General features: G+C 37.7%; 1 protein-coding gene across 22 annotated transcripts in view; it reads right to left on the bottom strand.

Annotated features, from left to right (window-relative positions):
- ABI2 (abl interactor 2) overlaps positions 1–20,318 on the bottom strand; it is a 62,714-nt gene that overhangs the window by 31,719 nt on the left and 10,677 nt on the right. For 21 of the 22 annotated variants that reach the window (XM_054700014.1, XM_054700011.1, XM_054700013.1 and 18 more), the window contains exon 2: positions 1,992–2,159. In XM_054700014.1, the coding sequence (XP_054555989.1) occupies positions 1,992–2,159 (168 nt within the window). The remainder of the gene's footprint in view (positions 1–1,991; positions 2,160–20,318) is intronic. The other variant, XM_054700010.1, reaches the window with a different exon arrangement.

The raw sequence follows: 20,318 nt of genomic DNA, 5'->3' as shown, positions 1-20,318 counted from the left end.
ACACTGTCCCTAATCCCCCCCAGTCCTACTTCCATTACTAACCCATTCAAAAAAAAAAAATAATAATCAGGTAGCAACACAGAAATAGAATAAAAAAAGTATAACCATCATAACATCAAATATCACAATAAGAAATCTGAAAACTAATTATCTTTCTGAACTATCTAAAGTATGAACTTGAAACAAATTTATAGTCTCCTATTACAACCAAGAGATCTTAAAAACAACAGAATCTATAAGCTTCAGAACTAATAAATATCTAAATGTAAGGATGAAATCAAGACTGGCCAATGCAGTAACCTTTTTAAATTATTTCTTTTAAAGACAACAATGTCTTTGAACTTTTTCTGTGCATGCTAAGTAAATTATAAAACCTTTTCTTTTCAACTGCTTGGGGGAGCTATAACAAAAAAAAAAGCTGCATATTCATGACTATATTGGAATTTACTTGTTTTTAACTTCAAAGAAATGAAAACCTCATTTGAGTAATTTTTAATGAATCATTGTGATCATTAAAAATACCAGTTAGGAACATTCTATATTTATCAAGTATGCTTCGAAATCAGAACCAAACAAAATATGGCACTTATTTTTCACATAACCCATCTTTGTCATACCAATAGAAGGAAATTTATCAGAGAACATAATCCCCTTGAGATAGTTTTCACTTTGCTCAGTTTTCAGAAATGTAATTATCTTACTCAAAAAGAAGTCATAGGAATACAAAATACAAATCCAGGGTCTCCCTGGTCGTCTAGAGGTTAAGTCTCAGTGCTATCACAACTACAGCCTGAGCAAGATTCCTGGCCAGGGAGCTGACCCACATGGCACAGCAGACCTCTCCTATCTTGCCCACTGCTCCCCTTAGCGGTGTATTTCAGTAGATCCACCTGTTCTGCTCCCCACTTGGTCTCTGGTAAATCCTCTCACCACCCCCCCCACACAAACCTCTGGCCTACACCCCAGTTCTTCATGCAACAATAAATAAATAAATAAATAGATAGATAGATAAATAAATAAATAATTGATCATTCAAATATTCATGCTAGAAATAATGGTAAATCTCTGGAGGATCAAAAGGGAACATTTTCCCACTTATTTATAATAATATGTAGTCATATTTTATAGCAAGCACATATTTTTCAACTGAAAAAAATTGACTTTTTTAAAAAAAGTCCTAAAACTTTTTATTATATCTGGATACTGGGGGCAATTACATATTGTTTGCATGTTTCTCTATATATAAAAACACATACAGCCCAACCCACAGGCCATTACATTAAGGATAAAAGGAAAATCACCATAGAAAAGGAAAAGATCAATGAACTGTAAGCCTTAATAGTGGACAGTGGTGCAAGGGGTTGGGTCTCTGCAATATGAAGCTATCCACAGCCACTACAGCATGAGTTCGATGCCAGGCCAGGGACCTAAGCCACATATGGTACAGCAGACCTCTCCTGTCTGGTCTACTGCTCTCCTTAGCAGTGAATTTCAGTCAATCTGCCTGTTCTGCTCTCCATCCTGTCTCCTCTCACCCGCCCCCCTCCATACACACACCTCTGGCCTACATTTCAGCTCTTGTATGCACAAAATAAAACCTTTTTTAAAAAATTAGTGGACAGTTGCTAAGAAAAGGGCATAAAATTGGACCCTACATTAAGAATCTATCCTACATAACACTGCAATTCTAATCAAGTCAAACCACCAAAGTCAGTGAAAACTGAGTAAGATTTTCAGCACACAAGGTATCATAAAAAAAGCATGTAAAAGTATGAAAAAGCCAGATAAACATACATCTCAAGGCTGATTATTTAACATGACAACTGAATTTTAAAAGAAACCCCTGAAGTTTATTGATTCCCCATCAAAATCAAAAACACCTAGCCTATTAGTTTTTATTTTACCAATCACACATGTGAATTAACTTATAGTAAAAGTCTGAGTTACAAATTGTCTGTGTTTGTTAAAAAAATAGAAAGATGTTATCTTACTTGTGAAATATGATTGATTGACGATTCCATCCTTCTTAGCTGGGAAGCCTGGATATCCAGCATCTGCAATACATTGTTGGCCAAGGTATTTATCAGATAGGCCACGCTTGCTAAGGACTGTGTAGTATAAGCTTTGGTTTCTTCTAGGGCTCGCTGCTTATCTGCTGACTGGGGGGAAAGAAACAATCATTAATTCAAAGATAACCTATTATGTTGTGATCTACAGAAATACTCATCAAAACCATTCAGTTGCTGAATCTACCAGATACAGTAGTTAAAAATGTTCTAAAAACGAGTTATCAATATCTGGCATACTAAACAACTAAATTATTAACCAAGTTTGCAAATATTTTCATGTCAAATAGGTACATCTTTATAGAAATAAAATCCAGAAGCTATTGCTTAAAAAAATGATATCTGGGCCTCCCTGGTGGTGCACGGGATTAAGTCTAAGCACTATCAATCTATCGCCAGTCACTGCAGCATGAGTTCAGTCCCCAGCCAGAGAGTAACCCACATGGCATAGCAAACCTCTCCTGTTTCATCTGCTACTCCCCTCAGCAGTGTATTTCAGTAGATCTGCCTGGTCTGCTCCCCACTCTGTCTCTAGTGAATCCTCTCAACCCCACCTCTGGCCTACACCTCAGGTCATGTATGCATAAATAAATAAAAATAACTTAAAAAAAAATTATATCCAGGGCCTCCCCAGTGGTGCAGCAGTTGAGCGCTAGGTTGTGAAGCTGCCTGCAGCCTCTGCAGCGCCGGTTCGATCCCTGGCCGCCAGGCGAGGGTCACATGGCACGCAGACCTCTCCTGCCTGCCCGCTGCTCCCCTCGGCAGTGTACTTCATCACTCTGCCTGTTCTGCTTTCGTTCTGGCTCTGGTGAATTCTCTCACCCTCCCGCGCTTCTGACTGTACCCAGTGCTTGTATAAATAAATAAATTAATCTTAAAAAAAAATGCTGAAAGACACAGTGAGAAAATTATACTTAAAAAAAAAAAGTTATCCAGTGAATATTTTGAACAAAGGCAGCAATATACAGCTTCTCAAGGTTATTGCATGGAAAGGTAACATTGATTTCAATGTATAGGGTCTAGGATACATTTTTAGACTTTCCTGAATTCCTCCTTTCCTCCCACATGAAGCATAGCTATAACACAATGTTTTGTAAAACGAATAATACAAATAAAAATGATAAAATAATTAAAATTGTAATAACCATGGCAAATAACAATAAATAAAAAATAGTATAGTACCCTTTCTTCCCAACCATTCCAAATGTTATAGCCCTATGGAGCATAAATTGCCAAGTACTATAAACTCTACTTGAAAAATAGCACAGTAAAAAGCAGTTATTTCCAAAGACACAAAGCAAAGCAATGATACTGTTATACAGTCAGTGTTGCTAACTGTCAAACACCACCTTCTTGCCCTACTTCTACAGAAAGACTTTGTGGTTCAATAGAAAATACACAAGTCTCTAACCCAGAAACCTTTATCTTAAAGTTAGCCCTACTATACTATACAATCAAGCTGGACAAGAGTCAGTTTCTCAGTTTCCTCAATTACAAAGCAGAGAACAAAACCTCAAACACTAAGGAATTATGATCCTCAAATAAGATAATGAATGTAACACCACTTTCTAACACAATTATATTTAACAACTGTCATTACCTCTTTAGTGTTCATTAACTGTTCTAGGTTCACTATGTCCCTCTCTCTTTTCTCCCACACAGTAAAAGAGTCAGAATCAATAACCCTAGATGTAAGTTTTTATAGGAGGAGCAAAATTCTTTTGCTTAAACAGTAGTTAACAAAATAACCAAATAATACTGTTTTAACTTGAAAAGAGGAAAGAATCACAGTATTAGTTTCTTTTTTCTTTTCTAATACTTAGTAATTGCAGTCTTATTAAAACTTGAATAACAGAGTTAAAACCAAATTTAGCTGGATAATACCTTTAAAAAACACCACATATACCTCCAGATTCTGAATTACATAGTGTCTGTAAACCAAGGTAGTAGTAACTCATTAAAATGAAAAGACACTCGGGCCTCCCCGGTGGCGCAGCGGTTGAGCGCTGGGTTGCGAAGCTGCCCGCGGCCTCTGCGGCGCCAGTTCGATCCCCGGCTGCTCCCCAGCCACCAGAGGAGGGTCCCACATGGCGCGCAGACCTCTCCTGCCGCCCGCTGCTCCCCTCAGCAGTGTACTTCGGTCCTTCTGCCTGCTCTGCTCCCCGCTCTGGCTCTGGTGAATTCTCTCACCCTCCCGAGCTTCTGACTGTACCCAGTGCATGTATAAAAACAAACAAACAAACAAACAAATAAATAAATAAATAAAAACATGCCTCTATAAAAATATTAAAAAAAATTAAAAAAATAAATAAATAAAATGAAAAGACACTCTATTGAATGGGAGATTATTTGTACCTCACACATCAAACAAGTGCCTAATATTCAACATTTACAAAGAAATACACAATTCAACAAAAAGAAAACAAAGAACCCAATCAAAAAATGGGCAGGGGGTTGCAATTGTATAGGGAATATAAAAATAAAAGTAAAAAAAAAAAAAAGTAAAAACAATACTTTTTTTCACTCAAAAAAAAAAAAAAAAAAAAGGGCAGAAGAGTTAAGTACACCCTTCTCCAAAGAAAACAAAGTCAACAGTTGAGGCACGTGAAAAAATGTTCATCATCACTAGTCATCAGGGAAATGTAAATCAAAATCACAATGAGATGCCACTTCACACCAGTGAGAATGGCCCATACCAAAAAGACCAGAAACAAGTGCTGTAAGGTTGTGGGGAAAAAAGGAATCCTCATACACTGTTGACCGGAATGCAGACTAGTCCAGCCCCTATGGAAAACAGTATGGCGGTTTCTCAAGATATTAAAAACAGATCTACCATATAATTCAGCAATTCCACTCCTAGGTATCTACCCAAAGAATGCAAAAACACTAATTCAGAGGGAAATATGTACTCCTCTATTCACTACAGCACTACTTAAAATAGCCAAAGTATGGAAACAACCCATGCTCAATGACAGATGAGTGGATTACGATATGGTATATATACACACACAATGGAAACAGTTATTTAAAAAAAATGAACTCTTGCCATTTGTAACAACAGGGATGGAACTGGAAGGGATTATGCTAAGTAAAGTAAGTCAGAAGGGAAAAAACAGATACCAGATGATTTCACACACATGTGGAATGTAAAGAAACAAAACAAAGGCAGAAACAAAACTGAAACAAATCCTAGAAATCTGAAGAACTGAGACTACCAGAAGTGGGGAAGAGTAGGAGATAGGGAGCCAAGGGAAGAGGGGACCCAATGGGCTTTGGTGGAGAGTAACAGGTACTTTGGTGAAGGGTGTGGTCCTCAAGACACAGACCACGGTTACTTTATGCCATTGCATATCTTTGACCTGTAACCCATCAACTTCTCCAACAATTCACCCCCATTAGTTCTTGAAAATTCCCACAGAATTTTTGTTCACAGATTTACAGCACATATTTGATAGTATGTGCATATTTCACTGACCCAAGCTCCCATGCCTCCTGGTAAGCCCATGAGGGTAAGTACTTTCTTCATGTCACATTATATATAGGAGTTACACTTGCACTTTGGTGTCCAAAATCCAGGTGTAGATAGGTGGGCCTATAATATCTGTGTCTCCACTACATATGTAGAAACTTTTTTCTTGTCACTATTCTCTAAACCATACAATGTAACAACTACTTACATAGTATTTAAATTGTATTGGGTATTATAGGTAATCTTAGAGATGAGTCAAAATGTATAAAAACTGTGTAATGTCATATGCAAATACTGTATCTTATCTAAGAAATTTGTGCATCTATAAATTTTGGTATCCATGGGGTTCCTAGAACCAATTCCCCTTGGATATCAATAGGGGATGACTGTAAGGTTACAGAGAAACAGTTACTTCTATCCCCCAACAGGCAAAAGAAGGGGAGGGTAAAAGAAATATAAAGGAGATTCCTTAGATCCAAGCTACTCAAAGCTTATTGTATAACTCCTAAGAAGAAAATTTAAACTGAGTCTGAAACTGAGAAATAAGAACCACGCACTCTCTAAAGAAGCTTAGAACTATAGTATCATTCCCAGTGGGTTCATACCATTACTTTTTTTTCCTTCTTGTAGCTAGTAGATAGGGCCACAGACTTTAGAGGTATAAGTGCACAGAAAGGGGGGGAGGGGCAGGAAGAATATGTACTTGTATTTATATTGAGACAACTGACATAAAGCATTGTATAAGTTTAAAGTATACAATGTATGATTAACACCCTTAACATATCGCATAATTATTTCTTTTTTTTGTGGTGGGAACAATTAAGATCTAATTTTTTAAAATTTTCTTTTCTTACATTTTTTTAATTTATCCTTTAATAAACATTGTGTTCTACATGGAAATTAATTCAGAAAACCCCCCAGTTATATAATCCAGTTCTAACATACTGGAAGAGTAATGATAATATTTACGGGGTTAGAGTGAGAACATGCAGGAGAGAATTCTCTACAGATCACAACCTTGAGAGAACTTTCTCTTCTCCAGTAGTTTAGCTCTTACCAGTCCAGTTAGTCCATTACACTACCTGGAAAACATGTAATTATTTTTGCTCTGGGTATAAACTATAATTAGATTAATTACAGGTAGTTTTCATTCAGTCAGCCAATCTGAAGTATTAAACAGTTTCTTTGAGACTCTCCATGATTTAATTTAGTTCCAACATCATGTCAATAAACCCTTCTTCACTGAACACATACATGCTGACATTCCGATACTAGGATATCAAAATGAATACACATTCTCTAAACTTACTTAAAAATCTGACAGTGTAATACAGAGAAAGGTAAAAGAAGCAAGTATGTCAGTGCAAAATGGTCAGGGATATGAATAATAACCTGAAAATGAGGCAGGCAGAAAAACTGGGGGATGTTAAGAAGGGACAAATGAAGATACAGTAATTTCAGAGTGAAAAACTTCTAAACAGGAGGAGAAGAACATATGTAGTAGGATTCAGGGATGAAAATGAGTTCTCAAAAGCAACATCAATGCTAACAGAAAATGAAAAAAACTAGAATAATGTCTTCATAATCTGAGGAAAATTATTTCTAATCTATAATTCTATAATGAAGTCAAACATCAAAGCCAGTGAAAACTGAGTATGATTTTCAGTACACAGGTGTCATTTAAAAAAAAAAAAATTCTGTGTAACCTTTCTCAGGAAGCACTGCAGCATGTGCATCCTCAGAACGCAGAGCCAAAGGAAAAAGGAAGCATGAGATCCAGAAAATAGGATCTACATCAAACAGGCAAAGGGAAATTCAAGAGTGATGACAAAGGAAGTTTCTGAGGTGACAGCTGTGCAACAGGACTAAAATGTCATTAATCTAGACAATTCAGATTGGAGGAAAAAGGCAGAGTATTCCAAAAATATGTCTCCTGAAATGAAAAATGAAACTGATGTTGGAAGACTATTTTCCATGAGTCTTTTACATTTCTGTATATTGCATGATCACTGACTGCCTCTATTCCAGACTATTTTCAAGGACACTTGTACAGAAAACAGTCTTAAAAGATGAAGTGTCTCGCTCTGGAGCAAAGGCAGCATGCTTACTGACCAATATAAAAGATTCAGGTTCTCTATGTTCAGGGTTCCTACTAAAAATGTAACCCACTATATGTGCAGGTATCACCTAACCCTCTTCATATTACCCTAAGAATTAAGGCTTCAGCAACCACCTCAGTATAAAAAAAAAAAAAAAAAAAAAAAAAAAAAACAAAAACAAAACTGGTATCTTAGCTAATGCTACTGCTGTGAATAACAAAGTCTTATGTCTCTGACTGAAGTGTCTCTTCTTCAGCCACAGCATTCATAAAAGGTGGCTGGTTAACCTGCTAGCCCCAAATAAGAGTTAAATTTCAGACCCTTCACAGTTCTTCACAACTGAGAGGAAACCGATTAAGTATTAGTACATGGAGATAAGATTTATACATTCAGGGCAGAGTGCAGATATAGACATGTAAGTAATTAAAGCCTACCATAAGCAGCCCATTGTATGATTCAATGGTGAATATTTACATAGATATAATGGGCACACTGAATAAACCCCAAATTCCTTACAAGTGACACTGAGGAGATGGGAAGAAGCACAGGTATACCTCCCAGATATGGGTTTAGTCTCAGACACTGCAATTAAATCTGCTACAAAAATGCAAGTCACAAGAATTTTTTTGATTTGCCTTGCACTATAAAAGTTACATTTTGCACCATACTGTAGTCAGCTGAGTGTGCAATAACAATGTGTGAAACAACAATGTACATAACTGCTAATTATCATTAACAAATCATCTTTTTGCTAGTAGAGGACTTGTAAAAAATGCAGTATCTGCAAAGCACAATAAATTGAACCACAACAAAAGGCAGTGTGCCTGTAATACAAAGTTCCAATTTTTCATTGCATACATGTCTAAAACAAAAAATAGCAACATGAGCAAATCATGTGAAATATGGAGTTAAACTTCAGCTGAAACAGGTAAGGGCACAAAATGTCTCTGAACAAAAGGAAATAAAAGGTAAAGGAGGTAATCCTGTTTTATTTTTTAAATTAGAAATCCAATAGAATTAAAATTTGGAAACAATCAAATCTATGCTATTTAATATGACAGTCACTAGGCACTATGGCAGTATGTTGCTATGGAGCACTTGGAAGTAATGGAAATGTTAAGACTGAACTTTAAATTTGATTTTAACTAAATGTAAGTAACTATGTATGATCAATATATTGACTACCAAGTCAACTGCATGTTTATACAACAGCAATAAACCATCCAAAAATGAAATCAAAAGATTAGTTCCACTTACAATAGAACTAAACAGAATAAAATACTTAGGAATAATTTTTAAAATAGAAGTGCAAGACTTGGATACTGAAAGGTACAAAATATCATTATAAGAAAAGAAAGACCTTACTAAATTGAAAACACCCTATTCATGGCTCAAAAGACATTATCATTTAGATGGCTCCCCAAGTTTATCTACAGATTCAACATAATGACTATCAAAATCCCAAACAATTTTTATGGTAGAAATTAACAAGGGATCCTAAAATTCACATGGATATTCAAGGGACAGAATAGCTTAAATAATTTTGAAAAAGAGTAAAGTTGGAGGAAACATAAATAAGAATTTCAAAGCTACACAAATACAGTAATCAAAAGCCAGGAATACTGGCTAAGGATAGGGATATGGATCAATGGAATAAAACTGAGTTCAGAAATAAAACCACACATTTTGGGAGAATTTTCAATAAAGGTGCCAAGACTATTTAATGGGGAGGAAAAAGTCTTTTCAACAAATGATGCTGAGACAACTGGATACCCATGTAACAAAGGAATAAATAAGAACCCCTATCTCACAAATATGCAAAAATTAACTCAAAATGGATCAAAGACTTAAATGTGAGAGTTAATACTATAACACCAAAGAAAAAACCGGAGCAAATCTCGATGACCTTGGATTATGCAATTATTTCTTAGTTTTAACACCTAAAACATACAAACACAAAAATAAAATAGTTATGTTGGGGTTCATTAAAATTAAAACCTGCACCTCAAAGGAGACCATCAAGAAAATGAAAGCCCATAGAATGGGAGAAAATATTTGCAAATCAATAATATTTGAAGAGCTTCTGCAGTTCAAAAGGTAAAAGATGAGTGACCAGCCAGGCGAGCGCTGACCTCACAAAGGCCCAGCTCAACCCCAGGGTGATGTGGAGCTTCAGCTTCTAATGGTCCAATGTTGCTTCTCCTGATGCTTTTATACCTTCAGTCTACTAACTGCAGGTTTTATCTTTCATCTGTGTAAACAGGAAGGAGTCACCCAACAGAGGTTCTGGGCAGGTATATGGGGAGCACCCTGACCACTTCCCTGAAGGTGAAACAAACACACACACACACACACACAGAAACACAAACAATCTACTATTAAAATGTGCAAAGGATTTAAATAAAACCTTTCTCCAAAGAAGCTACACCAATGGTTAATAAGTACCTACTAAACATAGAGCTTCCATATGATCCAGCAATTCCACTCCTAGGTATCTACCCAAAGGACACAGAAACATCAATTCCAAAGAACACCTGCACCCTATGTTTATAGCAGCACTGTTTACAATAGCTAAGCTTTGGAAACAACCCAAATGCCCAAAAATAGATGACTGGATCAAGAAGATGTGGTACATATATACCATGGAATATTACTCAGCATTCAAAAAAGATAAACACATGCAATTTGCAGCAACATGGATGGCGCTGGAAGGGATCATGCTCAGCGAAATAAGCCAAAAAGAAAAAGAAAAATACCGGATGGTCTCACTCATAGCAGGAATCTAGAAAACTTAAATAAGGGACCAGGAAAATGAATAACTATAAGAAAGTGAAAATCAAAATCAACAAAAAACTATGAACCAGAGACACTTTTAGGGGGGCGGGGGCGGGAGGGGAGGGATTGGGGTCAGAATGGGGGGGCTGCAATTGTATGGGGAATATAACAATAAAATTTATAAAAAAAAAAAAAAAAAAAAAAAAGAGTGCCATTGGGCTTTGCTTGTCTATACAGCACAGTTTTGAAATTGCAAATATACATGTGTGAATGTATGTGTATGTGTTTGTGCTATAACTGCACATAAGATTTTGTTGACTTATAATCCAGTCTTTGAGAAACAATTCTAATATACTCTCAGTAGCTCTAAGTACAGATAATGTTTTGAACTTCTCTTACTAGGAAAGTTACTTGTTTCTGTTCAATCCATGACAAAGACTGTTTACCTGATCAGATTCTAATGAGGCTCCTCTGAGTCCACTTCTCAACTAGGCCTCCATCTTGGACTTCAGTATCCATCTTTACTGAGTCCAGTTTTGGTAAGAATCCCACTAACAGGGCCTCCCCTGGTGGTGCAGGCAGTTGAGTGCAGCACTGTGAAGCTGTCCACATCCTCTGCAGTGAGGGTTCGATACCGGCCAGCTGGTGAGAATCCCACATGATGTGGCAGACCTCTCCTGTCTCGTCCGCTGCTCCCCTCAGCAGTGTATTTCAGTCATTCTGCCTGTTCTGTTCCCCGCTCTGTCTGTGGTGAATCTCCTTACCCTCCCACAAATCTGGACTGTACCCTGGTTCTTGTATAAATAAATAAATAAATCTTAAAAAAAAAAAAAAAAAGAATCCCACTAACAAAAAAAAAAAAAAAGAAGCTACACCAATGGTTAATAAGTACATGAAAAGATGCTCAATATCCTTAGTTGCATTAGGAAAATGCAGATCAAAACTACAGAAAGGCACTTCCCACCCACTTAAGATGGCTATAAATCAAAGTTTAGAACTCTCATACAAATGTAAATGTAAAAACATATAATCCTCTTGGAAATCAGTCAGTTCCACAAATGGTTACACATATAGTTACCATAAGAACCAACATTTCACTCTTAGCTACATACTCAAGAAAAATGAAACCATAGGCCCACAGAAAAACTTAAGCATGAATGTTTACAATGTTATATGCTGTGGTAGAATTTTTCATAACAGCCAAACATGGAAACAACCCAAATGCCTAACAACTGATGAATGGATAAATGTTTATCCATTCAGTCATAAAAGAGGAATAAAGCATTGATTAATAACACTACTTGGATAAACCTTGAAAACAAATTAAGTGGGAAAAGGTAGACACAAAAGGTCACATAGTATATGATTCCATTTACACAAAATGTCCAGAATAGGCAAAAAAACCAAAACACGTATTAGTGGTTGCTTAGACCTGACTTTGCTGGGAGGATTAAGAGGCGATCATAAAAGAGTACAGGGTTTCTCTTGGAAGTAATGAAAATGTTTGAAAATTAACTGTAGCAGTTGCATATATTTTTAAATGGATAACCCCATGGTATGTGAAAATATATAAACCAGTCAGAGGTAACTGAAAAAAACTGCATTGATACATTTCTCTATGTTCTTAATGTCCTAGTCCTAAAGTTATAGAGACACAAACCAACATGTCAGCTGTACAAGAATCAAGAAGAATCCACATTATAGAATACAATTACAGGGCCTGCCTGGTGGCCTAGGGGTTAAGTCTTAATGCTATCACTTCCACGGCCCACCACAACAGCCTGAGTTTGATCCCCACCCTGAGAGCTAACCCACATGGCACAGGAGACTTCTGTGTCACCCACTGCTCCCTTTAGCAATGTACTTCAGTAAATGTGCCTGTTCTGTTCCCCACTGTAGTGGTGAATCCTCTCACCTCCTGCACCTCTGGCCCACACCTCAGTTCTTCTGCCCAAAAAAACCCAAACCAAAACAAACAAAAAAAACCCCCAATAATTACATATAACTAAAGTCGAAGTACATACAAATATTACATAGGCATAATTTCTGTGACACTGACATGTTAACTTCTGAGCCCTTCAACTCAGGATCTCCAAATAGCTGCATTTGGATCTGCTCTATGCAGTAGTCTCCTCTAATTTTACACTGCCCTCATTTCGAAATTTTACCTAATTTTTTTAAAATTTTATTTATGTATACAAGAGCCAAGGTGTAGGCCAGAGGTACAGGAAGGGGATGAGAGGATTCACCAGAGACAGAGTGAGAACAGAACAGGCAGACTGACTGAAATACATTATGGCTCAGGGGAGCAGTGGGCAAGACAGGAGACTTCTGCTGCGCCATGTGGGTTAGCTCCCTGGCCGGGGATCGAACTTGTGCTGCAGTGGCTGCAGATAGCTTAATAGTGCTGAGACTTAACCCCTTGTGCCACCAGGGAGGCCCCAGTTTTACCTAAATTATAGTGTAATTTGGTATCTCACAAATGTCTAAAACTTCTCTGTGAAGTGCAATCAGCACTGCAACGAATTCAGTAGAGAGATTTTTTTCCTTCCTTAAACACATGTATTTTTATTGGACATGATCAACTGTTCAGCAGGATTGGAATGCTCAAATCCTGTACTTTCCAAAGAAAGGACTGGTCCTTGCTCAGATCCTGGGAGAAAAGGATATCTTTGTACATCGGGGGCCTAGAGCTACATCAGATAAACTAATAATGTGACTTATGGTGATTCACTCTGTTCACCAGAACCACTGGACTCACTCAGTTTGCTCTCTCAGGGCAGCATCCAGGACTTAGAGCTATGGTTAGTCACAAAAGCACCCCATACCTGTATGACTGAATTCCTATGAAAACTGCAGGTTCTGGGACCTGAGTAAGCTTCCACATTAGCAGTACTTCATACACACTGTCACACTTCCGCGGCTGGAAGAGTTATGCACTGTAACAACTCCATTTACAGAGGAAGATTGCAAGTCTGCATCTGGTTTCTCCTGGACTCCACCCTATGTGCCTTTTTCCTTTGCTAATTTTAAACTGTATTTTCACTGTAATAAACCATAACTGTGAAGGTTTAACAGTTCTGTGAGTGCTTCCAGCAAATTGTCAAACCAGAGGGTGGTCTTAGGAACCCATGACACTGTTTGACTGGAGACATTTCCCATTTCTAAGAACTTTTAGTACAAACAAATCCCAGTAACTATGGAAAATCATTTTTATAGTTAATCACCTGCTGCAGTAAAGACCGTTGGTTGACACTAGGCCAACCTAAGGAATGCAGCCATCACTGAAACAAGCAATACTTTATACACTGAAGAATAAAAGAGATGAATTCAAAGAAAGATGTTTTATATCCAATATACCAGAGACTATAAAGGGGCCATAACTAGGACAATTTGAGCATCAAAATATAATAAAAATAGGGCCTCCCCTGGTGGCACGGTGGTTGAGCGCTGGACTGCGAAGCTGCCCGCAGCCTCTGCAGTGCCGGTTCGATCCCCGGCCACCGGCGAGGGTCCCACATGGCGTGACAGACCTCTCCTGCGGCCCACTGCTCCCCTCAGCAGTGTATTTCATCAGTCTGCCTGTTCTGTTCCCCGCTCTGGTGAATTCTCTCACCCTCCTGCACTTCTGACTGTATCCAGTGCTTGTATAAATAAATAAATCTTTAAAAAAGAAAAAAAAATACGATAAAAATAGTTTATTCCACACTGAATAAAGTTTATGAAGAATGGCATATATGCAGTATTAAAGTATCTTCCCACAAGGTACTCATTAAAGAGAAATATTTCAAGAATAACTTTACCCATGAAGAAACCTGTCAGACACAACTGAAAACAAGTGATCAAACTGAGTATTATCAATCAATTTAAAAGGAAGCAAGATAATAATACATCATCATTTCTGTAACATTCCTTCCAAAAAAATGTAACGACCTAGTCTTGAGGAAACATCAACTATTCAAGGACAACATTAAAAAGTAACTGCCTATAATCTGAAAAGTGATATGGCCATGAAACCAAAATAAGGAACTGTTCCAGACTGAAGGATATGATAATTAAATGGAACATATTTCTGAAAGAGATTCTTCTTTTATAAAGGCCATTAGGACAGAAAATAAAACCTACATGAGCATCTAAGGATTTCATACTGAAAACATGATACATTATTTCCTGATTTTGTTGTTTGTTTTGTGATTAAGTAGAAAAATATTCTTGTTTGCAGGAAAAACACACTAATGTATTTAGCAGTGATGGGACAACAAGTAACTTATTTCTAAATGATTCAGAAAACAAAAAAGTTCTTTAATTTTAATTTTTGTTTATTAAAACTAAAAGCTATTCCTTAATTCACCTATATGGGATAATATTAAATTACTGAGATTTTGAAAATAGAGGAAAACTTTCAGTAACTTAAGGTTTCACCATCATTAAATTTTGGATCATTAATCTATTAACAAAACTTTTGATTATCTTCTCAACACATAACTTATAATTAAACGTCTCAAAAAAATTTCCAGTCACTTCATCATATAAAAGGTTTGTATATAAATTATGCATGTTTATTTTTACTTAAGTTAATTACCTCCTGCATGCTTCATACTAATTAAAATAATGATTGAGTGTTAAAGAACTTTTCATGTTTAATGTGGAGACTATTACTCACCAGAAATAAACAAACTTGAAAGTATTAGACTAGACCTTTATTACATTTATTCTTACTTAAGATGCAGTTGTTAACACTTTCCTCTTCCAAATTAATATGTGATCATCTCTTTAATGACCAAACCTAAGGACTGAGAAAACAGTCAAGATGCAAAATTCTGAAATCATTACAAAAAGATACCATCAGGTCTTAGACAAACTGCCAAACCAAAAACCCATTACCAATAGACAACAAACAACTTACACGTTATAATAGTTGTTATGTAACAGTTTCTTCAGAATAAACCTAATGAATTTCAAAATTATCTCAATCTTTATATAATTCCTGTTCCCAGCTCTCTAAAACAGGGGCTATAATTTATGTCTGTTTTCTCAGCTAGTAAGAAAAACTGACCCCTGGTGAGGTCAGTAAATGCCTGATGAACTGAACCATCCTGACTTCCATTGCACTTTTCCTTGAGAGGTAATTTCATCCTACCACTTAAGATATGCTACAGTTATTTGTGTACTGGTCCTATTTCCACTACTAGATTTTAAGACTAAACTAATGACTCTTGAGAATAGTAATTGCAGCTTATTGATTTCCATTAGTTCCCTACACCACCACAGTCTCACACAAAAGAGAAGGCCAGTGCACCTTTGATCTATGACCATACTTGAATAAAACAGAAGTCAGGATGTCATCCTTCCTATTTTCAGGTGAAAAGGGCAAAAAATAGAAATAGATGAACTACCACATGTAGAACTAAAGTTCAGATATGATATTTACAGTAAAAAGTTTTCCATCCAACACACTTCTATGGTTTGACCACAAACCAAATCCATCAATTTTTTGCCTTCTCTGTGATGACTCATTACTCTGAGGATATGCAATGCCTCCTAACAAAGGACAATAATGAAAGTACCTGATGAACACTAATAGTTTAATTATGACTTAAGGAGCAAAACTCCACTGTACCTCTATCCCTACATCCCAGGGTACCAAAATAGACAAACAATGAGGAGGAACTTTCCAGTCTAAGTCCCAGCTTAACTTTGTGGCACCTGGGGATAAAGCTTGTGGCAAACTCAACACTAGCCCCTCATCAGCAATTTGTGGATCAAGTCTATTCATCAAAACATGAATTCTGTGATGTAGGTCCAGAAGGACTCCGGAGTCTTTCATATGCCAATGTATGGCCTGTTTTCAGGGCGACATTCAGAAAACTGATGGTTTCATTCAATTGTTTCTTCCACCCTCAGATAATAGTCCAGTGCAGTTTTCTTCAAAATGTCATTAATTATACATTCTTCCTCTCTAATACCTCTGAATAGGTGGAGTTATATGGCAGGTAAAAAGTCTGCAGCCCACTCCTGGGCTTCCTGTCCAGTAAAACGGGGGCTTTGACTGCCGCCAACTTGTTCATGGGCGCACTGCAAGACAGATGGTGGGGAGAGAACATCGTTCCCAAATGTCCTCTCTTAATTCTTAATCCCAGACATCTTTTAACGAGTATTGTCCATTTCTTGTGATGGCACATTGCCATCACAAGCCTGGTGTACTGCTCTGCTGTTCATAGCAATAGACAGGGCATGGGTTCATTTCTCACTACAATCCTTCCTGCTTCTAATTCAGCCAACTGGGCTACTTTGCCCAGAGTACTTTGCCCTCGTCCATTCTTTTCCTTAAATGATGTCTGATTCTAAGTGCATTGCAGTGGCTCTCCATGCTGGTGGCTGTTCTCTGTGAATCTGTATACCAGGTTTTATTTGGTGGGGGTCTATCCCTCACTAGTTATTACTGCAGGATTTGAAGGAAAGCATTAGGGATCCACTTAAATAACTGGACTTTGTAGGTGGTGCATTTTTCTGAAAGAGGGCTTGTATTTTAAGTGCTTCTCTGTTACAAATTTGCAGGCAGAGTGCTATTCTAGGTACAGGCATTCAGGTTTTACAAACATGTCAATCTCCTGTAGGGGAAGAGGTAACTTTCCCAGTATAAATTCATCTAATTTCAGCACCCTTCCATAACTGTAACCAAAAGCCTAAAGGAATGCACATTCTTTGTTGCCTTTGCCAGAAGCCCCATCCAAACACATCAGGGTGACTGACTGGCTATGTCCAATTCACTTTCTACCCGTGCCTGTAATGTGCCTCAACGTTTAGCCTGGGTTAAGGCTTCTTGTTTTGGCTGCCCCTAATTCCAACACATCCCCTTTTTCACTGTACAAAGGACAAAGGATCTGGGCTACATGGGATATAAAAAGTTCTCCAATACCTAGTAAGTCAACAATTTGTTTGACAAGTGGGCACTGGGAAAGCTTAGATTTTACCTACTATGCCAGCTGACATACCTTATGTTGAATGACATACATATCATTCAACCAGACAATTCCAAAAAAATTTACAGATTGTCCTGGTACGTGATCTGCTTACGTTGACTCCCCATCCTCATTGCACAAGTTGTTAGCTTCAGACAGAAAAGGCAAGTCATCATAGTTTAACATTATATCATCTGCATAATGAAACAGTCACCAAGGGAGGTCCAATGCACCTTTCCAGATCTCTAATCACTAGACTGTGGTTAACAGTGGTACTGTTATATACCCCTGTGGGAGCATTAAAAAAGCCTACTGCTGTCCCTCCCAGGAAAGGCAAATTGATCTTAGGCCCGAGACATCCAAAGGGATGTTAAAGAAAGCACTAGACAAATCATGACTCTTTGACAGAACCCTTAAGTTGGTGAAATGCAATCCAGGAGATCAGCTAGACTGGGGCCAAAGCACGGAATGGTGGAGTGACCTTATTGAGCTCTCTCAATAATGCACAGTCATCTTTCATGTCCCATCAAGTTTTCTTACAGGTCATACAGGACTATTGGATGGCTTGTGCACAAAGCATATTACCCCCTGCCTCTTCAAATTCCTTAACTGTGGCTATAATTTCCTTGTGCTGCCCCAGCAAGCAATATTGTTTGATATTTACCACACTGCAAAGAGTTGGCAACATTATTGGAGTCCACTTTGCAGCCCAATTTGTATATTAGCAGTTTATCAACAGCTCACATACAGGAGTCCCTCTGCGCCAGAGCCGATGGACAGGACCTTCAGGTCAAGGCAAGACCCACACCACCCACCCTGACAAGGCTCTTCTTATATATACCCAGCTTAGTACATGTGATCACTCTTGTGTAAGGCTAATGATGTCAGATATCCTGAGGAAACATATCACGGATGTCTTTGTTCTAATAAGATTAACTGAGTTGTATATGGATCACAAGTACAGGTTAACATGCATGAAAGAAACAACAGGGAAATTGACTATCTTACCAGAGTAGGTCAATTAGCAGTCACAAGCCCAACCTGACTCAATACAAGGTATACTTACATTGGTTCTCCCACAGCCATTCACGACTAAGTAATCTGTGCCTGAAATATCAAACTTCAAGGAAAAAACCTAGTGATCTTATTTACTACTGTTTTGAACAGAAATAAATTATAAAGCATAGCAAGTCAATCAAAAAACCCTACCAATTTCTTAAGTGACAGCATGGCACCTAGAGAGAAGTTACACACATCATTAGGATGAAAAGTGGTAAAAACATTGCTTCTTGGCCACCTCATTTAATATGGAGTTAACATACACTTGCTTTGTTTACAACAGATGTAGCCTTTCTTAGACCAACAAGGTCAGATGTTGTACATCTTGTCGACACTCGAAGCTCTGTCAAGCGACAAGCATCAACTAATTATATCTGGATGTAACATGAAGCTTTTCAGCAAACCAGATAGTTTAAAAAGTTGTGGTTTTTTTTCAACCTGCAAAGTACACTTTACATAAGTACTGGCTAAAAAATGTACTGAGAGATAAATAGCTACTAAACAGTTTGGGTGTTAAAAAACTAACAATGATGGGAGATAAAGAACACCTGGAAGAGGCACATGGAGCAGAGAGACAAGTGAAGCAGCAGCTACACTTGCTTCTCGGCCTTGCACAAGTACCAGGGACTTGGAGTACATACAATTGGACAAAATATTTGCAAATCATATATCAGATAAGAGGATGATATCCATATGAGGTACTCATTCAACTCAATACCCCCAAATATATGATTTAAAAGAATGAATGTTAAGAACTAAATAGATCTTTTTCTAAAGATTTACAAATGGCCAACAAGATCCTTGACATCACTAATTATCAGGAAATGCAAATCAAAACTGCAGTAAGATATAAACTCGCACATGTTAGAATGATATTGTCAAAAATACAAAAGGTAACAAGTGTTGGCAAGGACAGGGAGAGAGGAATCTTTGCATACTGTTGATGGTAATGTAAACTGGTTCAACGGGATACTACATGGTAGTTGGAAAAGGGGAAAATGTCAGTCAAAATGTAACTTTCAGTTATAAAGTAACAATACTATATTATACACTTCAAAATTGCTAAGAGGCCAATCTCAAAAGCTCTTACCACAAAATAGAAGTGGTAATGTGGGGCCTCCCTGCTGGCAGAGCGCTGGGTTGTGAAGCTGCCCGCAGCCTCTGCAGCACCTGTTCAATTCCCGGCCGCCTGGCGAGGGTCCCACATGGCAAGCAGACCTCTCCTGCCACCCACTGCCCCCCTCAGCAGTGTATCGTCAGTCTGCCTGTTCTGTTTCCCGCTCCCGCTCTGGTGAATTCTCTCACCCTCCCATGCTTCTGACTGTACCCAGTGCTTGTATAAATAAATCTTTAAAAAAAAAAAAAGAAGTGGTAATGATATGAAGTGATAAAAGAGGTAACTCTAGTGTGGCAATTTCACAATCTATACATATATCAAATCATGTTGGAGACCTTAAACTTACACACTGTTATGTCAATTATATTTCAATAAATGTAATGAAAATTAAAAAAGTAAAAGTAACATGTTCTTCCAGTAAGATATTGACTAGGGGTATGTTCCACAGTATTTACCTATATTATTAACTAGATAGCAAAAATCTCATTTAAAGATTAAAACTAACTTCAAGTTAAAAAAAAAACAAACAGAGAAGCTGAATGGACATTTTCAAAAAAGAGAGGGAAATAAATGGTCAACAGATAAATGAAAAGATGATCAACATGGGCCTCCCCGGTGGCACAGCGGTAGAGCGCTGGGTTGCGAACCTGCCCGCGGCCTCTGCAGCGCCGGTTCGATCCCCGGCTGCTCCCCGGCCACCAGAGGAGGGTCCCACGTGGCGCGCAGACCTCTCCTGCCGCCCGCTGCTCCCCTCAGCAGTGTACTTCGGTC

The sequence above is a fragment of the Talpa occidentalis genome, unplaced genomic scaffold, assembly GCF_014898055.3.
Source record: "Talpa occidentalis isolate TD23 unplaced genomic scaffold, MPIMG_talOcc4v2.1 talOcc4.3, whole genome shotgun sequence".
Lineage (NCBI taxonomy): Eukaryota > Metazoa > Chordata > Mammalia > Eulipotyphla > Talpidae > Talpa > Talpa occidentalis.
This window is presented reverse-complemented; position numbering and strand designations above follow the sequence as displayed.